This window comes from Ochlerotatus camptorhynchus, unplaced genomic scaffold, assembly GCF_037179485.1.
Source record: "Ochlerotatus camptorhynchus isolate MF236.1 unplaced genomic scaffold, CSIRO-AGI_Acam_v1.1 ptg000111l, whole genome shotgun sequence".
Taxonomy (NCBI): domain Eukaryota; kingdom Metazoa; phylum Arthropoda; class Insecta; order Diptera; family Culicidae; genus Ochlerotatus; species Ochlerotatus camptorhynchus.
In genome coordinates, this window is record NW_027040601.1 from 2,834,996 (window position 1) to 2,852,920 (window position 17,925).

The following is a 17,925-nucleotide window of genomic DNA, read 5'->3' on the forward strand; positions in this document are numbered from 1 at the left end:
CCGAAAAATATTGTTTATAGCAAGTGAATGGAAGCAACCCTGCCTAGAACTACTGCTGTATAAAATGTAAATTCAAGCATTAATGATTTTTGGCTCCGCAAAGTGTCACACACTACTGAGCCTAGTAAATAAACTAAATCTTCGGGTCTGTTGCCAAAATTGAACGGGTACTGTATTAATTTGCGACAAATTCTTACTCACCATCCTTTTCTTGATTTCAAAGCAGCTAGGTACAAATGTATTGAATGAGCAAAAGAAAATCCGGACAGTTCTGAAACCAAGTGATTTACTTTCATTGTTCGTTCTGATTCACATGCGTAAGGCAGCCGAGCGCAAGTGACCTGCACAAAACCCAGGCACTACAATTACTACCGCACTATGGATTTCGGATCTGCAAACACAAGCCAGCGTCTAACTTAGGCAGTAAAAGAAAATACTAGGAAATAAGCCATCCTTATACATGTAAATTCAATTTTTAAAGGTATTTTTGTTTTATTATACTCGCTCTCTCGCAAACCTTATCCACTTAACGGTCCCACTTAGATCATACGCTGGATAAGATCATTGATCTTATCCTCACGGTTACCGAAGTCACCGCCCTCGACGTAGTGGTTGTTCTTCTTGCGCCAGCCACCGGTTGGGGTGTTAAGCTTGAACGGCCACAGGAAGTTGTTGGCCTTGCGGAACAGCGGACCGGCGGTGTAGAGCTGGAACACCAGATCCTCGACGCACTGCATCTTGTAGCCGGCACGCAGCTTGCGCTCAATCACAAAGTTGTCGGTGATTGGAATTCGGCTGTGTCGGTGCTTGACGAATCCGCGCTTGTAAAGCAGGTGGCGGACCGACTTCAGCGTTGGGTATCCGTAGGTGATGTACGGCTCGGCAATGCGCAGCATGTTCTTGGTGGCCTTGTTCAGCTTGATGAACGTGGCGTTGTTGATCTGGCGCAGGCGGAACAACTGCAGTACCTTGCGGACCTTGGGGGCGACCTTGTTGATACTGGAAAATTGAAATTGAACGGGTAGAGGGTAGAGGTTTTCGTTATTTTGAGTTACAAAGATGTGTTTTTGAAAAAAATGCTAGATCTAAAGATGTTCCGAACAGTGTGAAATTATCGAATCGATAAAAAAAAGTTTTTGTTTAAATTAATGAGGCGATCGATAAAAAAAAAGTTTTTGTTTAAATTAATGTGACGTGACTCTCGATTTGAATTGCACGGAGATTCACCTCACTCGCAACGTGGAATAAGAGAAAATAGTACCGTAAATGGGTGTAACATTGGGCCAAAAAGTAAAAAAAAAAAAATCGTTCACATTTTAGCAAATGGAAACAATTTTAAGCAATGATATATTTACGACTGTCATGGAAATGATAGATTGAAATTGATACCTACAATTAAATAAAAAATAGACCAATGAAAACCCTTATTTGAGGCTCGATTTAGGGTGAAAATGGACCACTTGGTTATACCACTATAATGATCGCGTGTAACCCTCATCTATCCACATAGAAGTGTGTTCAACCTTTTGTTTGCCTGTGGATATTTTAAAAAACGTGTTTTTGCTACTATTAATGACACTTAACTTCCCTAATAAAATGTGTATGGTTATTTTACTTAACGACGTGTTCAGTGTATCATCGAAACCATTTGTGGAATAGTTCTATCATATGGGTTATCATTCGGGTATGGTATTTTTTATTGAAATGAAACAACTCGTCAATGTTATCGACACTTTACTCCAGGAGTCAAGATATTTGCATCAAACATTTTTCAATTTTGACCCAATGTCACCCTGTCTTACGGTACCTTTAAGTTCTCTTCACAAATCTCTTAAAAAGTCACCTCGAAATTACTTAGCAGCTTTAGTCAGAACACTCTTTGGAATTGCCTCTTGTAAATTTACTTTAAATCCCACTCATGATTTCCTTGGAATTCAACTAAGAACTACCGTGGAATTCTCCTTACTGCGACGTTTCACCTCGAGTCTGGGGTTCCTCAGAACTTATTCGAACGGAATCCTCAAATTTCACTTTACCAGAAAATTATCCTCTGATATTTTCTTGAAATTGTTTCAAGAGATCCTTGGAAATTCTTATTAAAGTTCATAAGCTTTGAAACTTTTGTAAGGTCCTTAATCTTGGATACTTGGAATTTGTTCTATGTCCGTAGTCTTGAATATTTAATTTCGTTCCAGATCCGTGATCCTCTGTTGTTCATAAAGGGATTAAGACGTTCGACAAATTTAAAAGATTAATAAATTCAAGCTGAACATTGCATTAGGTCCTAAGTAACCAGTGATGGTATGATCATTAGCAAATTGATATTTTTCCGCTCTCATACGCTCTCAATATCACGCGTGATATTGGAAAATATAATGCTTGATATTGATTTTACAAGCTCCTTTGATATTGCGAGACTATTGGCGTTGACGAGAGCTCTGTAACTCTTCACTCTTATGGAAAAATCTCATATGTAACTGTCAGTCTATGTGTGAAACATGGCGAACTTTTTCTTATTCTCTCACTCCAACGCAAAACCCCATAAGAAACTGTCAAAATGTGTGTGAAGAAACGTCACTTGAATGGTGTCAAGGCGAATTCACAACGTGTAAAGTTGAAGCTGAGAGTTGAATCAGCTAACAGCTAAATCTATTGTCTAACTGTCAAATTTACGTCAACGCAACGCAAACGGATCTAATGTGGGTGGCCCTTTATGGAAGTTTCGGTTGCGTTCGGGTTTAAAGCAAAAATCATGAAACTCAATCTCACAGTTTGGAGAGATTTGCAGCTGATGAATTTTGTTAGCTTGATATTCCGAGCTGCGACATCACAGCTTGTAATATCAACCGCAGTTGTGTGTTTGATGATTTTTGTCTGCAAAAATCAAGCGTGATCTTGAGCATTGGTGAGATTTGATTTTTGATATTATTCCAACACTGTAAGTAACATTGACAGATTCTCTTCGTCGACTTTCTCTTTGTATCCCCACGGCCAATTAAAGACATTCTGAGGTTTTTTTTTCTCCATACAGATCGATAAAAGAAGTTTTTATCTAGCATCTAATACGACAAATACAACAAGAAACTGTTATGTGCTCAAGTTATTAACAATGTTACTTAGGACCTAATGCCATATTCAGCTTGAATTGTCTAAGTTTAAAATCTGTACAAATGATCCATGTTCCAGAACTTTTGCTTTATAAAGAGTTTGATAAATCTCTTAGAAATTTAGGATTTTTCAGGAAACATAAAATTCCCTGAAGATTCCAGGTTTTCCAGATAGTAGACACCCTGTTATACCTGTCTACATTTGCAATTCAATTCAAAATATCCAACACATTATTGTGGGGTTTTTTTTTTCGGTAATTCGCGAAATTAAGATGTAAGTGCCCGACATTATGGCAATTTACGGTAATTACTTTTCCTCCAATGGCTTAATGATCTATTTAATCGTTTCTTTTCAAAACCAGAGCTCTGCCATCATGACTTGAATCGCTCCGTTTAGGGGAAAGTGGGCAGTTTGCCCACCTTAAGCAAATCATCACTAATCATACAAAATTCAATGGAAAATTCGGATGTTTAACCAAATGGATAGTTTCCAGCCCATCATGAATACTAATTGAATGTTAAAAGTAAACTTTTGAAACTTATTTTAACACATAGGCACATATACCTAAGAATTTTATAAGACTCGAGTCGACTTATGAACAACATATAGGGGAAATGTCGGCTTCGACAATACCTTAACCTTTTATCGTCAGGGGGTAAACAACGTCCTTGAGAGCTCAATTTTGGCATGAGGATACATTGTGTTTCAGAGCATCTATTGGCCATAAAAGGAGTGCTCTAGGACTATATTTACCCCCCTGACGATAATAGGTCAAGGTTATGCCGAAACTGACACTTCCCCTATGTTTTTCATAAGCGTGACTTATGAATAATTTTCGGGTGACATGAGGTAGCTCTAATACACCGTTAACCATTTCATTTTCCCAAGCGTTGAAATACGAGTGGTCAACACATGGCCCCCTAACCTCAACGTCCATTTTCCGGTTTCAGTCTGCTCCGATTTATTATTTTTTGTCAACATTATTTTTCATAAAGCAAATCAATGAAATTCACACTCATTTCTTATGTCTAACATTCAGAAGTGTTTCTTGTGGAATTCTTACGTCCTTTTGCCTGCGTGAAGAAGATTTAATAAAAAAAAAAGTTCGTTTTGTAACCGAAATTAAACCGTTGGTGTAAAATGAACACCCATTGGGGGTGGTTTAAGCGACCTTGTAACCAACGGGTAAGAATATTCTTCTCTCTTGAGGCTTTATGAAGGGTCAACAATGAATAGTTTTAGCATAAAAAGATTTAAAAGAAGCAATTATTTTCAGTAGAATAAATTAAATTTAAGAAGTATTGCCTATGTAGGGTCTTATTTTTTCAATCTAGTGAACACCTGATTTTTACCAAAGTAGCTGCTTCAAAATGTGAATTCATATGATACAGTCTTACTTATGAAAGGAATAATGTAAAATTTAATATTTTTTTAAAGGAGTGGTTTATAAAACCAACTACCTTTTCAGGATTTGCAGACCAAATTTCACTAGGTTGTAAGCTAATACTTCCAAGAAATTTAGATCTACACTTGTGTAATGCACCACAACTGCAGAGCAGATGTTCCAAGGTTTCACGTTCCAAATTACAAAAACGACAGATATCACTCTGAACCCGATCAATGTTCTTCATTTGCTATCTACTAGGACAGTACCCAGTTACTAGACCAGTGTATATACTAAGAGCTCTTTTATTGAGCTCTAAGAGCTTTTTGGTGTATGTTATATTAGGAGTTATAAAAGGACTTCGACTGGTTGCAGTTTGTAACAGTCATCGAATTGGCCATCACCCTTTGCTTTTACCAGCATTTGAGTTCCATTTTTATCGTACAGTATGATATTCCACAGTATGGTTCTGGGCAAAAAAAAACTGTGAATTGGAACCTAACTTTGCTAGGTCGTCTGCCCTTCCATTACCTTCAATGCCACAGTGTCCTGATATCCAATATAAGTTTACTGAGTTCCGTTGGCACAGTTGACGAAGCGAGAGAATACATTCCCAGACGATCTTTGATGTACGTTTGTAAGCACGCAGTGCTTGCACATCTGTATTTCCTCCTCAGACAAGCATGTACACATTTAAGTATGGCTACAATTTCCGCTTAAAACACTGTTGGAAAATGGCCCGGGGCCAAAGATTCCTGCACCTGTTCGTATTCCAATTTTTGAGCCATCTTCTGTGAAAAATATGATTGAGCCTTGACGAACGTTAGGACCACCAGTTTCCCAATCCGAACGTGCCGTTTCACATACGTTGAAGGGAATTTCATAGTTCTAGACCAACAATTGAAATAGGCGGAACAACCACACGTTAACAATGGCTTTAAACGTAAATTCCTTGAGAATCAAAGCACATCGAAGAAATCTAACATAATCATCTGATAGAGCAAACTTCCTTTATCGAATGACATTGTTAGTATTTTGATTCTCGAGAATTTTGTATTTAAAGCCATTGTTTACGTTTGGTTGTTCCATCTATTTCAATTGTTGGTCTAGAGTTGTCCTCTAGTCCAGAGTTTATTCCAGTTTTCATTCATACTCATCACTGGTCCTCTTTGGAAGTATTGTAAGATGCTTAGATGACCAACAAGATCACCTGGCATGACTTTTTTTTTAGATTTTTTGAGCCTTAGAGCACTTCATTCCGGTTCTAGTTGCGCATGTTCATGCAAGGACAGCAGATTGGGATTGCTTCTAATGCTTTTGATGAGGTTTAAGAATTAAAGTTGAAATATCAGTGCTGCTCATATTGCCGCCAATGGAATTAAGTAATATTTTGTAAAGAAAATCTGCAATTTTTATTAATAACTAGAAAAACATCAAAAAAGCTGCTGAAGGGATATCAACGATAAGTTATAAGAAACTACTGATAGACCTTATTTTCTCATTCAGAATTCTTATAGCAGTTTTGACATTTTCAGCTAGTCTAACTTTTTTCGAATATTTGCTCTAGAGAAAAATACTCCCGAGTGCTTCTTCTTTTATTCTAAAAACAACAAATTACAGGCCTCCCTTAGCTAAGTGAGTAAAGGTGCAACTACAAAGACAGACCATACTGGAGGTTACTGTGTTCTATTCCCGGTCCAGTCAAGGAATTTTTCGGGTTGGAAAATGTCTCGACTTCCCTGGGTATGATGATTGAACACGGTGAATGAGAACGACCCAAATTTGAGTTTAGTTCACTCTTAATCGCCAGTGCAGGAACTCAGCGATGAGTAAATTTGTCTCATGGTTTCCTGAGGAAAACTTACAAAATCTGCCGGAAAATGAGGAAATTGACGAAAATTTTATTCAGTCTCGTAGTAGTACCAATAGACTGAGTGAATTCAATCTTTACTTTTCTCAAATTCGGGAATTTTTCCCTGGAAAATCCTGGGAAAACATGAGGCAAATTTACTCATCGCTGAGTTCCTACACTTTATGTGATTTATGAGTTGACTAAACTCAAATTTAGGTCGTTCTCATTCGCCGTGTACTTGCCACACAATTATACTAACGCAAAACTGGTACAGACATCGAAAGCTCTCAATTAATATGGAAGTGTATCTAGAACAAGTTGAGAGTACGCAAGAAACTAATATGCAATAAGAGCAATAGACTTGGAATGCGCAGAATAAGAAGAACAAATTACACTTATGCACTATCAGCGACATTAGTCCTCTATACAACAAGCCAATTCAAGGGGTCAACTCTAGATCAAAGAGGATGTCATGCTTGGCATACACAGTTTTGGTCACAAGCTGCTCATTTGCTAATAACTTTACACAGAGTTCACGAAACATAGTTATTTTTGAAGCAGTAGATAGAATAGAGTTTAAGCTTGTTATATATACATAAAACAAAGTAGATTTTAATTCTCGTTCTTAAAATGACGTGAGAACTGCCTACACATCTTGGACTTTAAGATTAAAAATTCATTGGTGTTGATTCAAATGTTAAGATTTATCTACTTTTTGCATATCTATAGTAAGCTATGATCCGAATCTATCAATTACTTAAAAGAAGAAGAAAAATTCAACAACTGAGTAAAAGGTTATTAACAAATGAACAGTTGGCGTATGCCAAGTATAGAGGATGTGCAGTGAGAAGTTATGAAAGCACACATCTTTAAATAACAAAACATACGACCTCAAATGTTTAAAACGAACTAGACCCAGAAAACTCCCCTGAATGTATAATTTACTAACAGACCTCATGTTCCCGGAAAAATATCCGAACATTTCCAGAACAGTTTTAAAAGTATTCTAGTGTTGTGCCTAAAAATTAACTAAACTTGCACTGAACGTTCGCCTGCGCATCTCTGCACCTACACCTGCAGCATACAGTAACTGCCCTTGAAATTCAAGTTTATCAAGTCTAATCGAGCACATTATCTGTTAACTATTATGCCTTTATGGGTAGGGTAATGCAGACTATTCGAAGAAAATCCCCGTAACTATACTTTTCTACTGAACATGGCCACCGGACTCACCCTTTAAGTTGTTTGGGTTTAATATAAATGGACTAACCCATCTATCACTGACAGGAAACTACTCTCCACACCTCTAGCATGCATTTATGTTCGACTCTCGACTATGAATGTCTTACAAAATCACCAAACTCTTGACATTTTTAGCTTTTCGTTCAAGGCTTCAAAATTTTCAAATTACCTTTATCCCTGCTGTACATAATTCGGCTTTTAAGCCGAGTGGTCCAACATTCGAAAAGCTGAAGGTTTCCTCTCCCACAAATTCTCTAATTTAACGAATTCAGTGAAAAATCATTACGATTTCACTTCTAGACTAACATCTTCATCGACCCTCTCTTTTGATAGCCATGGCTTTGTGTTAACACATTTCTTGCTATATTCGCCACATAGTTTGATAAAAGCAGTTATCTTCAAGGCTCTGGCTTTGACAGTTCGTTTGGCTCAAAACCAGCCAGTCCGCTCCTCTCGTATACTAGACCCTCTCTACTAGGAATATTTTGGGTAGAACATTTCGTGGTAATAACGAAACCAAGGCCAACACATTCGAGATGAGCAGTTTATATCGTCCTATTGGCATTGATCGATTCTTTTCATCGACTTTCTCGCGCTATTTTTACCACATAGTTTGATAAACGAGGTTCTTATCTAGCGTCCAAAAACTTAAAAAAAAAACATTAAATCGTTTTGCAGCTGAGTTACTGCCTTTCGGCTTCAGAAAGCATGCTCACTCCGAACAGTAGCACAATTGCTCACCAATGCACGGTAGCAGCATTTTGTTGACACATTTCTCGCACATAACCTGGCGCTTTCTGTGATTGAAAACAATAGATTCTGGTGCTGTTTTCAGCATTTTCCACCCGCACACTGTTCACCTATTCCTCTTCTCATCAGCCACAAGAAATTGCTCCCCTTTCCCACCCTCAAACGATGGTACTCACCCACGGATACGCATGACGAAGGCAACCTTCGGCTCGGCCGGAATGTAGATGTTACCGGCTTTCTTGGCAGCGCGGGCCTTCTCGACCACATCGCGTTCCAAACGCAGGTACTTCTTGGCATACTTGGCCGCACGGAGCAGATTCTGGCGCTGACGTACCAGCTTGACAGATTGCAGATGACGGCGCCTATGGAGGCTACCAGGACGGGCGATCACCTTCACTTTGGCTGCCTTCAGTTTCGATTCCGGCACCGCGGGTAACTTTTTCTCCGCTACCTTCTTGTCGGCCGGCGCCATCGTGACCGGAGCAGTTTTAGCCACAGCAGGCATCTAAAAGCAAGAATTTACACCGGTTTAGAAACTTTTTACGACGAAATTCACCACTATTTGGCAGAGAAAAACAAAGCACCTTTCTTGTGTTTAGCACGTTTCACGTCGAAAAGACCGAAAAAGAAGGAAGTTGTCATGAGTTGGCAGCAATGGAATTTGACAGCTGTTGGGGGCTGAGAAAACGGATGAGAACTGCCGAAAACGAAGAAGTCTACACAGGGTGGAGAGTTTCTCTAATTTTGAATCAACCGTTTGTCTCAGTCTCAGTTAGTGCAAATTGCGCAAAAGGATCAAACTCGAGATCAAACCATCACACAGCAAAAAAAAATGTAATATCGATCAATGTAATCGAGAATGTAATTCAAGCTGATATGAAATAATGATGTAATAGCAAAAAACAGATACAACATTACATCAATGGATGTAATTTTGTTCGCAAAATCGATGTACATCGTACAATGTTATGTTATATTACACAACCGATGGATTGACCTGGTTGCAGCAGTTTGGATGTAATATTCAACACGTTTTTTTTCTGTGCACCTGTAGATACACAGCAAAAAAAATGTAATATCGATCAACGTAATTCAAGCTGATGTATGAAATAATGATGTAAAAGCACACACTTAAACAGAGACCCTGAGTTCGGTAAAAAAAAATTACCGTCTTAGATCGGTAATTCTAAAAATTACAGATGTTTCGGTATTTTCTCGCTTTATTGCTGAAAACTGTAAATGAATTGACCGAATTTCGGTAATTTCATTTTAATTTACCGAAAACGGTAACCATTTTTACCGGCAGGTCTGTAATCAGCCTCATCACTGACTTCGGTGAAATATTTTACTGAATTTTCGGTAAACAAAGCGTTCTATTACTGAGTTCGGTAATGGTCTAGGTAAACGTCAAATCCACCATATTGTTATTTTCGATCGACTTTAAAAGCGTTCGTGCTTGTGAAAAATAAGAAGGTGAAATTATGGAAGCTGTTATTCAACACCAAAATGAGTGAATCGTAGATATTTTCCGTAAATAATTAATTTTCGTTATCTAAATAAATACCGATTACAGATGGCCGATGTTGTTGCTTGTTTTTTATGTCGGTCCAAGTTCCATTCCCGTTGGCGACGATCTGAAAACAGCATTTGGAATATTCTTCCAAAGCTTCCTTGTTTTCAGTGTAGTGCCGAATCCTTCCGACAAAAACTTGGTTTTGTTCATTGGTGGTGCAATTTGCAACACTAACTTATTGATCACGACAACAGCCAAATTTTTGCATGGGTTGCAGTGACCGCCACCTTGAAACAATATTAAAGAAAATTACAGTTGAGTCGGTTACCTTTTTAGAAAATTACAAATCTCTCGGTAATTTTCGATTTGCATATCGTCCTCAAAATTACAGTTTTCCGGTAAAGTCGACTACAAATCAAGCAATGCACATCGGTAAACGTTACCGATCGTTCGGTAAATTTGACAGCTAATTTTGCTGATCCAGTTTACAGATTTTTCGGTAATGTTCTCGATTACCGAGAACATTACCGACCGTTCAGCTGTTGAGAATTCGGTAAATGAATTACCGAAGTCGGTGATTTTTTCTAAGTGTGCAAAAAGCCGAGCAAAAAGCAGATAAAATATTACATCAATAGATGTAATTTTGTTCGCAAAATCGATGTACATCGTACAACGTAATATTACACCACCAGCGGAATGACCTCTGTGCAGCTGTTTGGATGTAATATTCAACAACTTTTTTTACTGTGTACACAGAAAAAAAAGTTGTTGAATATTACATCCAAACTGCTGCACCAGGTCAATCCATCGGTTGTGTAATATAACGTTATACGATGTACATCGATTTTGCAAACAAAATTACATCCATAGATGTAATATCATAGAGGTACACACCAAATCTCTTAAATCTTGTTCGGTACTTTTTTGCTGGATTCGTTCTGTAAAATATAATTTTTGCCGAAAGCTTTGTAAAAAGTAATGATTTACCAATATTCCGCAATCAAAACTGCTGAATTTCCGTAATTTATAGAAATTTACCGAAAACTGTAAATCAAAATTACTGATCTAAATTGTAAATTGCTGCAATTCCGCAATATTGTAAAAATTGAGACGAATGTGCTGTAAACATAATCTTTTACAAAAACAAACAGCAGTAATGTACCATATTTTTGTAAAAAATACACAACAGATTTGTAAACTTCACACTGTAAAGCTTTGCTGTTATTTTGAAGTTGTTCTAAAGCTATCCTTTGTGACTAGTAAGTACGTTATTTTTTTCCTATAATCCGTCCAATTTATATCGAAAGTATTAATTATACAAATTCTTTTTCATTTCTGGGCCAATAGCTTTCAGACGACATGGACATTAAATGGCCAAATGCCACACACAAACCTCGTCCACAACAGCAAAAAGCGAATTTGTGCACGGTTCGTTACTTGGTTGCTAACCATGGTCAGGTTCTTATTTACTTTATATACGAACGCGCGATGAAAATAAATAAATTATTAGTCAAATGAATCTTCAGGTTTGTTGTTAGAAATAAAGAATTAATTAATCAATAAAATCAATAATGATTAATTCAGGCAAATTAAGTACAGCCAATTTCGGTAAAATTATACCGAACGCTATATTGCAAACTTCACCGATCATTCAGTAAAATTTACAGTCCTGGTCAGTACATTTTGACAGCTCACAAGGGAACAAAATTTACCGAACGGATTGTAAATAAAAAAATTACCGAATAGATTACCGAATGTTCAGCTGTTCCATATTCGGTAAAAAATTACGGTATACTGTAAAAAAATCTTAGTGTGATAAGGGTGAGCCGGTGGTTCTCAAGGCGATATACGAAGAAGCAAACGGATCAGCAAAAGTTGATTTTGTCTGAATTGGTTGTGATCTGCTCCACCACAATTCGATTGTTGTGGCATTGGTCCGAGTCGGACAAGTTTGCGATCCGGGCGAAAGCAGTAGGGATCTACAACGATGTGTTCGATAACTCAACGGCGCTGCTGTATTGACTGTTCAGTGTGTATCAGAAGCGTGCAGCGAAATTTTTCGCATCAGGGATATATAGAGAAGTTTAGCGAGATGGAAATGGCAGAATTATTCCACAAGGTTTGCCTTATTTGGAAATAATTCTTAGCTTGGGTGAGGCTTCCAAGTGTGGTATCCGATTTGGATAGTTTCGAAAAACTTCTCTAGTTCACTGAGTATAAATTATATTTATTTTGAGTAATACAAATGTAGTGTGTGGAGCAGTAGAAAAGCGTAACTCTGTAACAACAAAAAGATAGAGATAAATAAACAACAGCTGAAGCTGGGTTTCAGTCGACTTTGAAACATCAACTAGAAAACGTTCTCTTTATTGAAATCATCATGGTTTCTCAACGAATTCAGTTTGCCTCTATTAGTCGGACATTACAGTTTTGGCGACGACGGTAAAAGTTATAGTAAATCGCGTGTGAAAACAATATAGTGAAAAGGTATAGGAAAAATCAGGAGAAAGTGCTTTTATCCCGGTTGTATCACGGTGAGGCCAAAGTCGACTGATTAGGACATTTTGAATTTAGGAGGTGAGTTGAAACTTTTTTGTTTTTAATGCTAATGGAGGAACGAATTTGGTTTTGATAGGTGTCTTTTCATTTCTGGTTCACTTTTATCATTTTATTTTGTGATGCACAATAGTATTGATTTGTCTTTTAAGGCATAGGATTGATTGATAAGATTGTTGCCTTTATAAGTGTTTCTGGAGTTCATTTTGGTTTTAATCTCACTGAAACAGATTAATTACAGTGCATTGTGGATTTTAGTGAAGATTAATTAACCAAACATTAAATATGAGGTCCTATAATACGGAGTTCATAAGAGAACCATATCGTGTTACTTATCTCTACAATTGGATCCCCATTTTGAAATTGTTCTACCGTTTGAACAAAATGGTTTATTTTATTAAGCCAATTTTACTTGTTGAAATCAACCTTATGCGCTCTACCAGTAAGTTCTTGGAAGTTATTTTAGATGATCTGGTATTCAAGCCTAAATACCTGTTAAATAAAACTGAAGCATATTTACATCAACGTCATACATGTAGTTTCATGTTACAAATTTCCGATGGAACCCAGAAGAAAATTATCTTGCTTCTAATACTACAAGCCGAATTGTTTGATCTTAAATGTTTTCAAGAACTTGCAAATTTTAACCGCTTAGCTGTGAACCCGTTAAGTAGCAAATTGAGGCTAAAGTTTTTAAATGAATGGCAACTAAACTTAGTAACAGCAGATACATACAGTTCTCCGTGGATTGTAGAAACAGCAAATGCTGATACTTTTGACACGTACATGCATTATTGTTTTATTAAGATATCAGCCATTGTGTCGAAGTCAAGAGGACAATACATGACAGCGTTCAATAATTTAGTTAAAACTTTCCAATTAGGCAGCAATCACAAACCATATAATAAAAGGGGAACTGAAAGCAGCAAAGGTATTGTTGAAGCCAGGCTAGAAATCAAGCAATATAATAAAAGCCGTAGAAGATTCATGAGGGAAACAAAAGCATTTTTCTTCCAATTTAAAGAAAATACATTTTTAGTGCCGCAACTGTTAGTGTTTGATTTGGAAAATGGTGTTGTTTCTTTATTAGGCAAAAATTGTATGCAAGTATATTACTACAACTGGTGGAAGTATTCTACATATACACTAAAAGTATACTCTGATAACAACACGTTCAGCAATATCAGTGAACAGGTGTTAAAGGATATAAACATGGACATTTGTGTAGATACACATACAGTACATGACACCAATCACGGGGATTCCGGTAATTTAATTGAATATTATGGTGGCTTCATGAACTATTACATTATTCACTTTGTATCTGAGATTTATTTGGAAAGATTTGCAAATGCAAACACAATTGCTGATGTCCATTATTGTGACCAATTAGTCATTGAGCCATATTGTTTTGAAATTATTAGCGATAAAAAACGGTCAACCATTCGGACACCTGAGAATTTTATTGAAGTGAGAGTAATTACTCCAGGAAATGTGTTTAAGCTGATTTGCTTCCAAAATTCTGTAAGTGATATCTGTCCATATTTCTGTTCAAACTTGTTACTTAAGTTATTTTTGAGCAATAGTTTTGAAAATAATATTGTGGTTAAAAACGACGACTGTCATAAGATTTCTAAAAAAAATAAAAATCATTATATTATTAAGATTATAAAAACTATCAATGAGTTAAAAGGATTGACAAATGTCTCTTGTATCTCTAATTGTGATATAAGTAGTGTCATTGTCTATTTATTCAATGTATTCTCCAAATGGAGTTATGACCCTGAGTATAGAAGTATAGATTTACGATGTATCCATAATTTGTCGGTAGCGTCTATTGCATCATTGAAAATAAAGTTATACGACAGTTCTTATTTTACCTTATGTTTATTTGTGTACCTCATTGGAATACTTTATTTTTTATTCAACAAACTTGACTCAATAAAGGGAAGAGGATTTATAAGAACACTAATGCAAATTTTGACAAGATTCCAAATGGAATTGGATAACACATGGCATGAAAAGTGTACATTTAAGATTTATTATACGAATAGCATAGGAAATTTCTTATCAACTAGTTTGAACCACTACAAACGAAAGATATCAATACTCAATCATGAATTTATCTACAAGGAGAGAAAGCTTCAATATGTCGGGGAAATCCCGAGCCAAACAAACGTTGCAACTGATTATACGAGGTATGAAATTTGCCTTTTTCATTTATTCAAATGTTTAAACATAATTACTAAAATGTACTCTCACGATATTTTTCAGCAGACTCTATTTAGAAGGGGTATACTATGGCTACCACGAGCATTATTGTGCGCATACATCCTGGGAGTCCAAAAGGACATGATGATAATTTCCGATTTGAAGGCAAATGTTTCTAGAATGACTTCAGAGGTTGATTGGAGAGAGAACAATTTGAATAAGTCCGATAATTCATCGAACTCAAAGGATCGATCAGCAGATGGTAAAGGTACACCACACAAAAGGCGGGAATTAAACAGAAATGACAACTCCAATGGGAGGTCGGAAAACAAGACGCAAATACTCGAGATGCAATATGCATAAGAAATTTATAAAAATATATAGGAACTCAATGGTTCTTTCAGAAACTGGAAATTTAAGGATTAGATTTTCAAATTTTTATATTTTGCAAACAAATTATGAATTTGACTTCCTTTTGAAAGGGGAAGAAGTTGTGGTATCCGATTTGGATAGTTTCGAAAAACTTCTCTAGTTCATTGAGTATAAATTATATTTATTTTGAGTAATACAAATGTAGTGTGTGGAGCAGTAGAAAAGCGTAACTCTGTAACAACAAAAAGATAGAGATAAATAAACAACAGCTGAAGCTGGGTTTCAGTCGACTTTGAAACATCAACTAGAAAACGTTCTCTTTATTGAAATCATCACGGTTTCTCAACGAATTCAGTTTGCCTCTATTAGTCGGACATTACACCAAGGAGTACATACAATTAGTGGAGATTCTTAGTAGCTACTAGGGTTAACTACTCCCTTTCCAGCCTATTAAGCACAACACGCACTTAGTCTTTCTTAATCTAGCACAGTTTAGCATCAAACGAAATGTTATTATTACTGATGGCTTCCAAATTTATTTACCTTTCTGTACGTACCATAAGATTTAATAAAGAGAAACCAATCGTTCAGATATTGTCAAAAGTCTAACACTGCTTCTTGATGCCAAACTCGGCCTACGGATTCTAAACTCGGCTTAACGCATTGAAACGCCAATGAATTCACTTCGGCCTATCGGATGAAGATAAAAGTTGATTCGGTGAAAATAATGGGTACAAAGCTTCATATCACGCATTCTTATTGACTTCGTTCGACAGCTAATTGACTAAAGTATCGTACCAAACACATAATTGACTTGTTAATTCTGAAATCATGGATTTATTTGATGTTTTCTGCTCGATAGGACCAAAATGGGCGATTAGACCGAAGTAGTTCTCTACCCTATTTTTGAAAGAATAGAACCTGAGCCAACGGCAAGTTCCGTGTGGATTTTGAGGAAGTATCTCAACTTTCAAAACAGCTCTGTTCTGGATATGAAAACGCTGAAATCCCTATTTGAGAAATTGAAAATCCTCAGTAGGAAATCCCCTCCTGATCAGCTTTTGGTAGAAATCGTTATATTCATCACACTTCAACTGTGGATACATTTGGATCAAATTAAGCAGCAGGCTTTGGAGGTAGCCGAGCCGATCATTGAATTGTACAAATCGTTGGTCAAATTCAGTAAATACTGCCACAGGAATCAAGCCCAGATTTGCTCCCGCTGTGGAAGCTCCAGTTGGAATTTTGTGGATAAACTTGGCGATGACCATGTCCAAGGCCGGGCATGAAATCAGTCCAGAACTGGTCGGATTGGTCAATGGATTTATGAGGCATAACATGCTAACTCTGGATGATTTTGGATGCGAAAAGAAGTAATCGCTGCTGGACTCCGGGTTGCGATTTTTGGTCAATTGGATACGGGTTGCTGTGCAGCTACTCCCTGGAAGAGAAATGCTGGACCTTGCTCGGTTGGTCGTCGACTTCAAGTACAAATACGGATTCGATTTTCTAACGGATAGTTATTTGATAAGACTCGTGGAGAACTGCCTTAAGGATGCCGGAGTCTGCTCGGCTGCAATTGATATTAAATTCGTAAAACTATTGGCAGCGCTCCCAGATGTTGCTGACGACTCCAAAGACGTGGACGAAACAATTTATGCGATTGTGAACTTTCAACTAAACACCAATACCGAACCAATTCTTTGAATATTACAACAGATAAGCTGCACATAACATATACACACTAATCCAGTCAGTAATGTTTTTACTGGGTTTTTGAATTGCGGACTGTTCGAACAAAAGTTTAAAACTCTGCAGAAAATTTAAAAATATAAAACTTATTCCGAACTTGTACAGATATAGTTCTGTTAATCTCATTTCTTTTTTTCTTTCTTCCTTTGATCTGTTTTCCGTCGATCTGGTTTTCCGTGCTGAGCTAACGACGCCAGCGAGCTGGACCCTACCTATCGACTCATCAACTCATGAACCGGGGACGGCTTCACTTCCCTTCCGTAGGTGTGGTGAGGTGAGGTGTTTATGCCTCAGATAATCCGGCTGCACCAACTGGGAATGAACCCAGGCCTTTTGAGGTGAGAGGCAATCACGCTTACAACATCAATCACCATTGGCGCCGCTAATCTCATTTAATGACAGAAAATAAAATTTGTCGATTTCATTGATTCAGCAATTCAAAAACCCAGTTAAAATACTGACTCCTGTAAAATAATCTAAGTGTCGCCGCCAAAAGCTACTTTCTTCTCCGGTTAGGGAGAGTCTTTCGTTTACTAGGTCAGACACTGTTTCTCGATTCTAGGAGCTACTTTTTTCTCCGGTTAAGGAGAGAAGTTTTCACTTCCAAGTCAAGAGTTCTTCTAGGAGCTACTTTTTTCTCCGGTTAAGGAGAGAAATTTTCACTTCTAGGCCGAAAGTTCTTTCGGATTCAAAAAAGAGAAGAATCTGGAGTAACCTACGAAACTTAATTTTATTCAACAAAATTGTACAAAGTGATCTTACAGCTACGTGTTGCATTAGCAACTTATAATTATGTAAAACTTTTACATGATTTGTCCAGGGTTTAACATATCCCTTTCAATACCGAACTTTAACCTAATTTGCCTATTCTAATTAACTAGGATTCCGATCGCCCTTGAAAGGGTAAATTTGTGTTGTTCAGGCCTTATATACTATGCCCTCTCAGATCTGGGATTTCTCAGATATCTTGTAAGTTTATTTATTTTCGTAACTCAGATCTGATATGGCTCTACAAATAAGAATGAGACATTTGTAACGTTCAAACATTATAATTATATCCTTCGTTAAGGATAAACAGAGAGGGAAAGCTAAACGTAACCTAGATGCGCAAGCATGCCATGCGTGGGCGTGTTTATCCTACTTGAACGCAGAAACGTTCCTAAGTAAATACTGCAGTTAGATTAT

At 37.0% G+C, this 17,925-nt stretch overlaps 1 protein-coding gene across 1 annotated transcript; it reads right to left on the bottom strand.

Annotated features, from left to right (window-relative positions):
• Nucleotides 1-467: 467 nt before the first annotated feature.
• Nucleotides 468-9,009, bottom strand: RpL7 (ribosomal protein L7). The gene is made up of 3 exons (XM_065219779.1): nucleotides 8,921-9,009; nucleotides 8,513-8,841; nucleotides 468-999 (listed from the first exon to the last, which is right to left on the bottom strand). The coding sequence occupies exons 2-3, from the start codon at nucleotides 8,839-8,841 to the stop codon at nucleotides 540-542; spliced, it is 789 nt and encodes a 262-aa protein (XP_065075851.1). The 5' UTR covers nucleotides 8,921-9,009; the 3' UTR covers nucleotides 468-539.
• Nucleotides 9,010-17,925: the final 8,916 nt, after the last annotated feature.

Excerpts from the sequence above, each read along its gene's own strand:
- RpL7 (XM_065219779.1), bottom strand. The coding sequence starts at position 8,841 with ATGCCTGCTGTGGCTAAAACTGCTCCGGTCACGATGGCGCCGGCCGAC. Across the intron at positions 1,000-8,512 it reads TTCGTCATGCGTATCCGTGG|TATCAACAAGGTCGCCCCCA; the intron begins GTGAGTACCATC and ends TCAATTTTCCAG.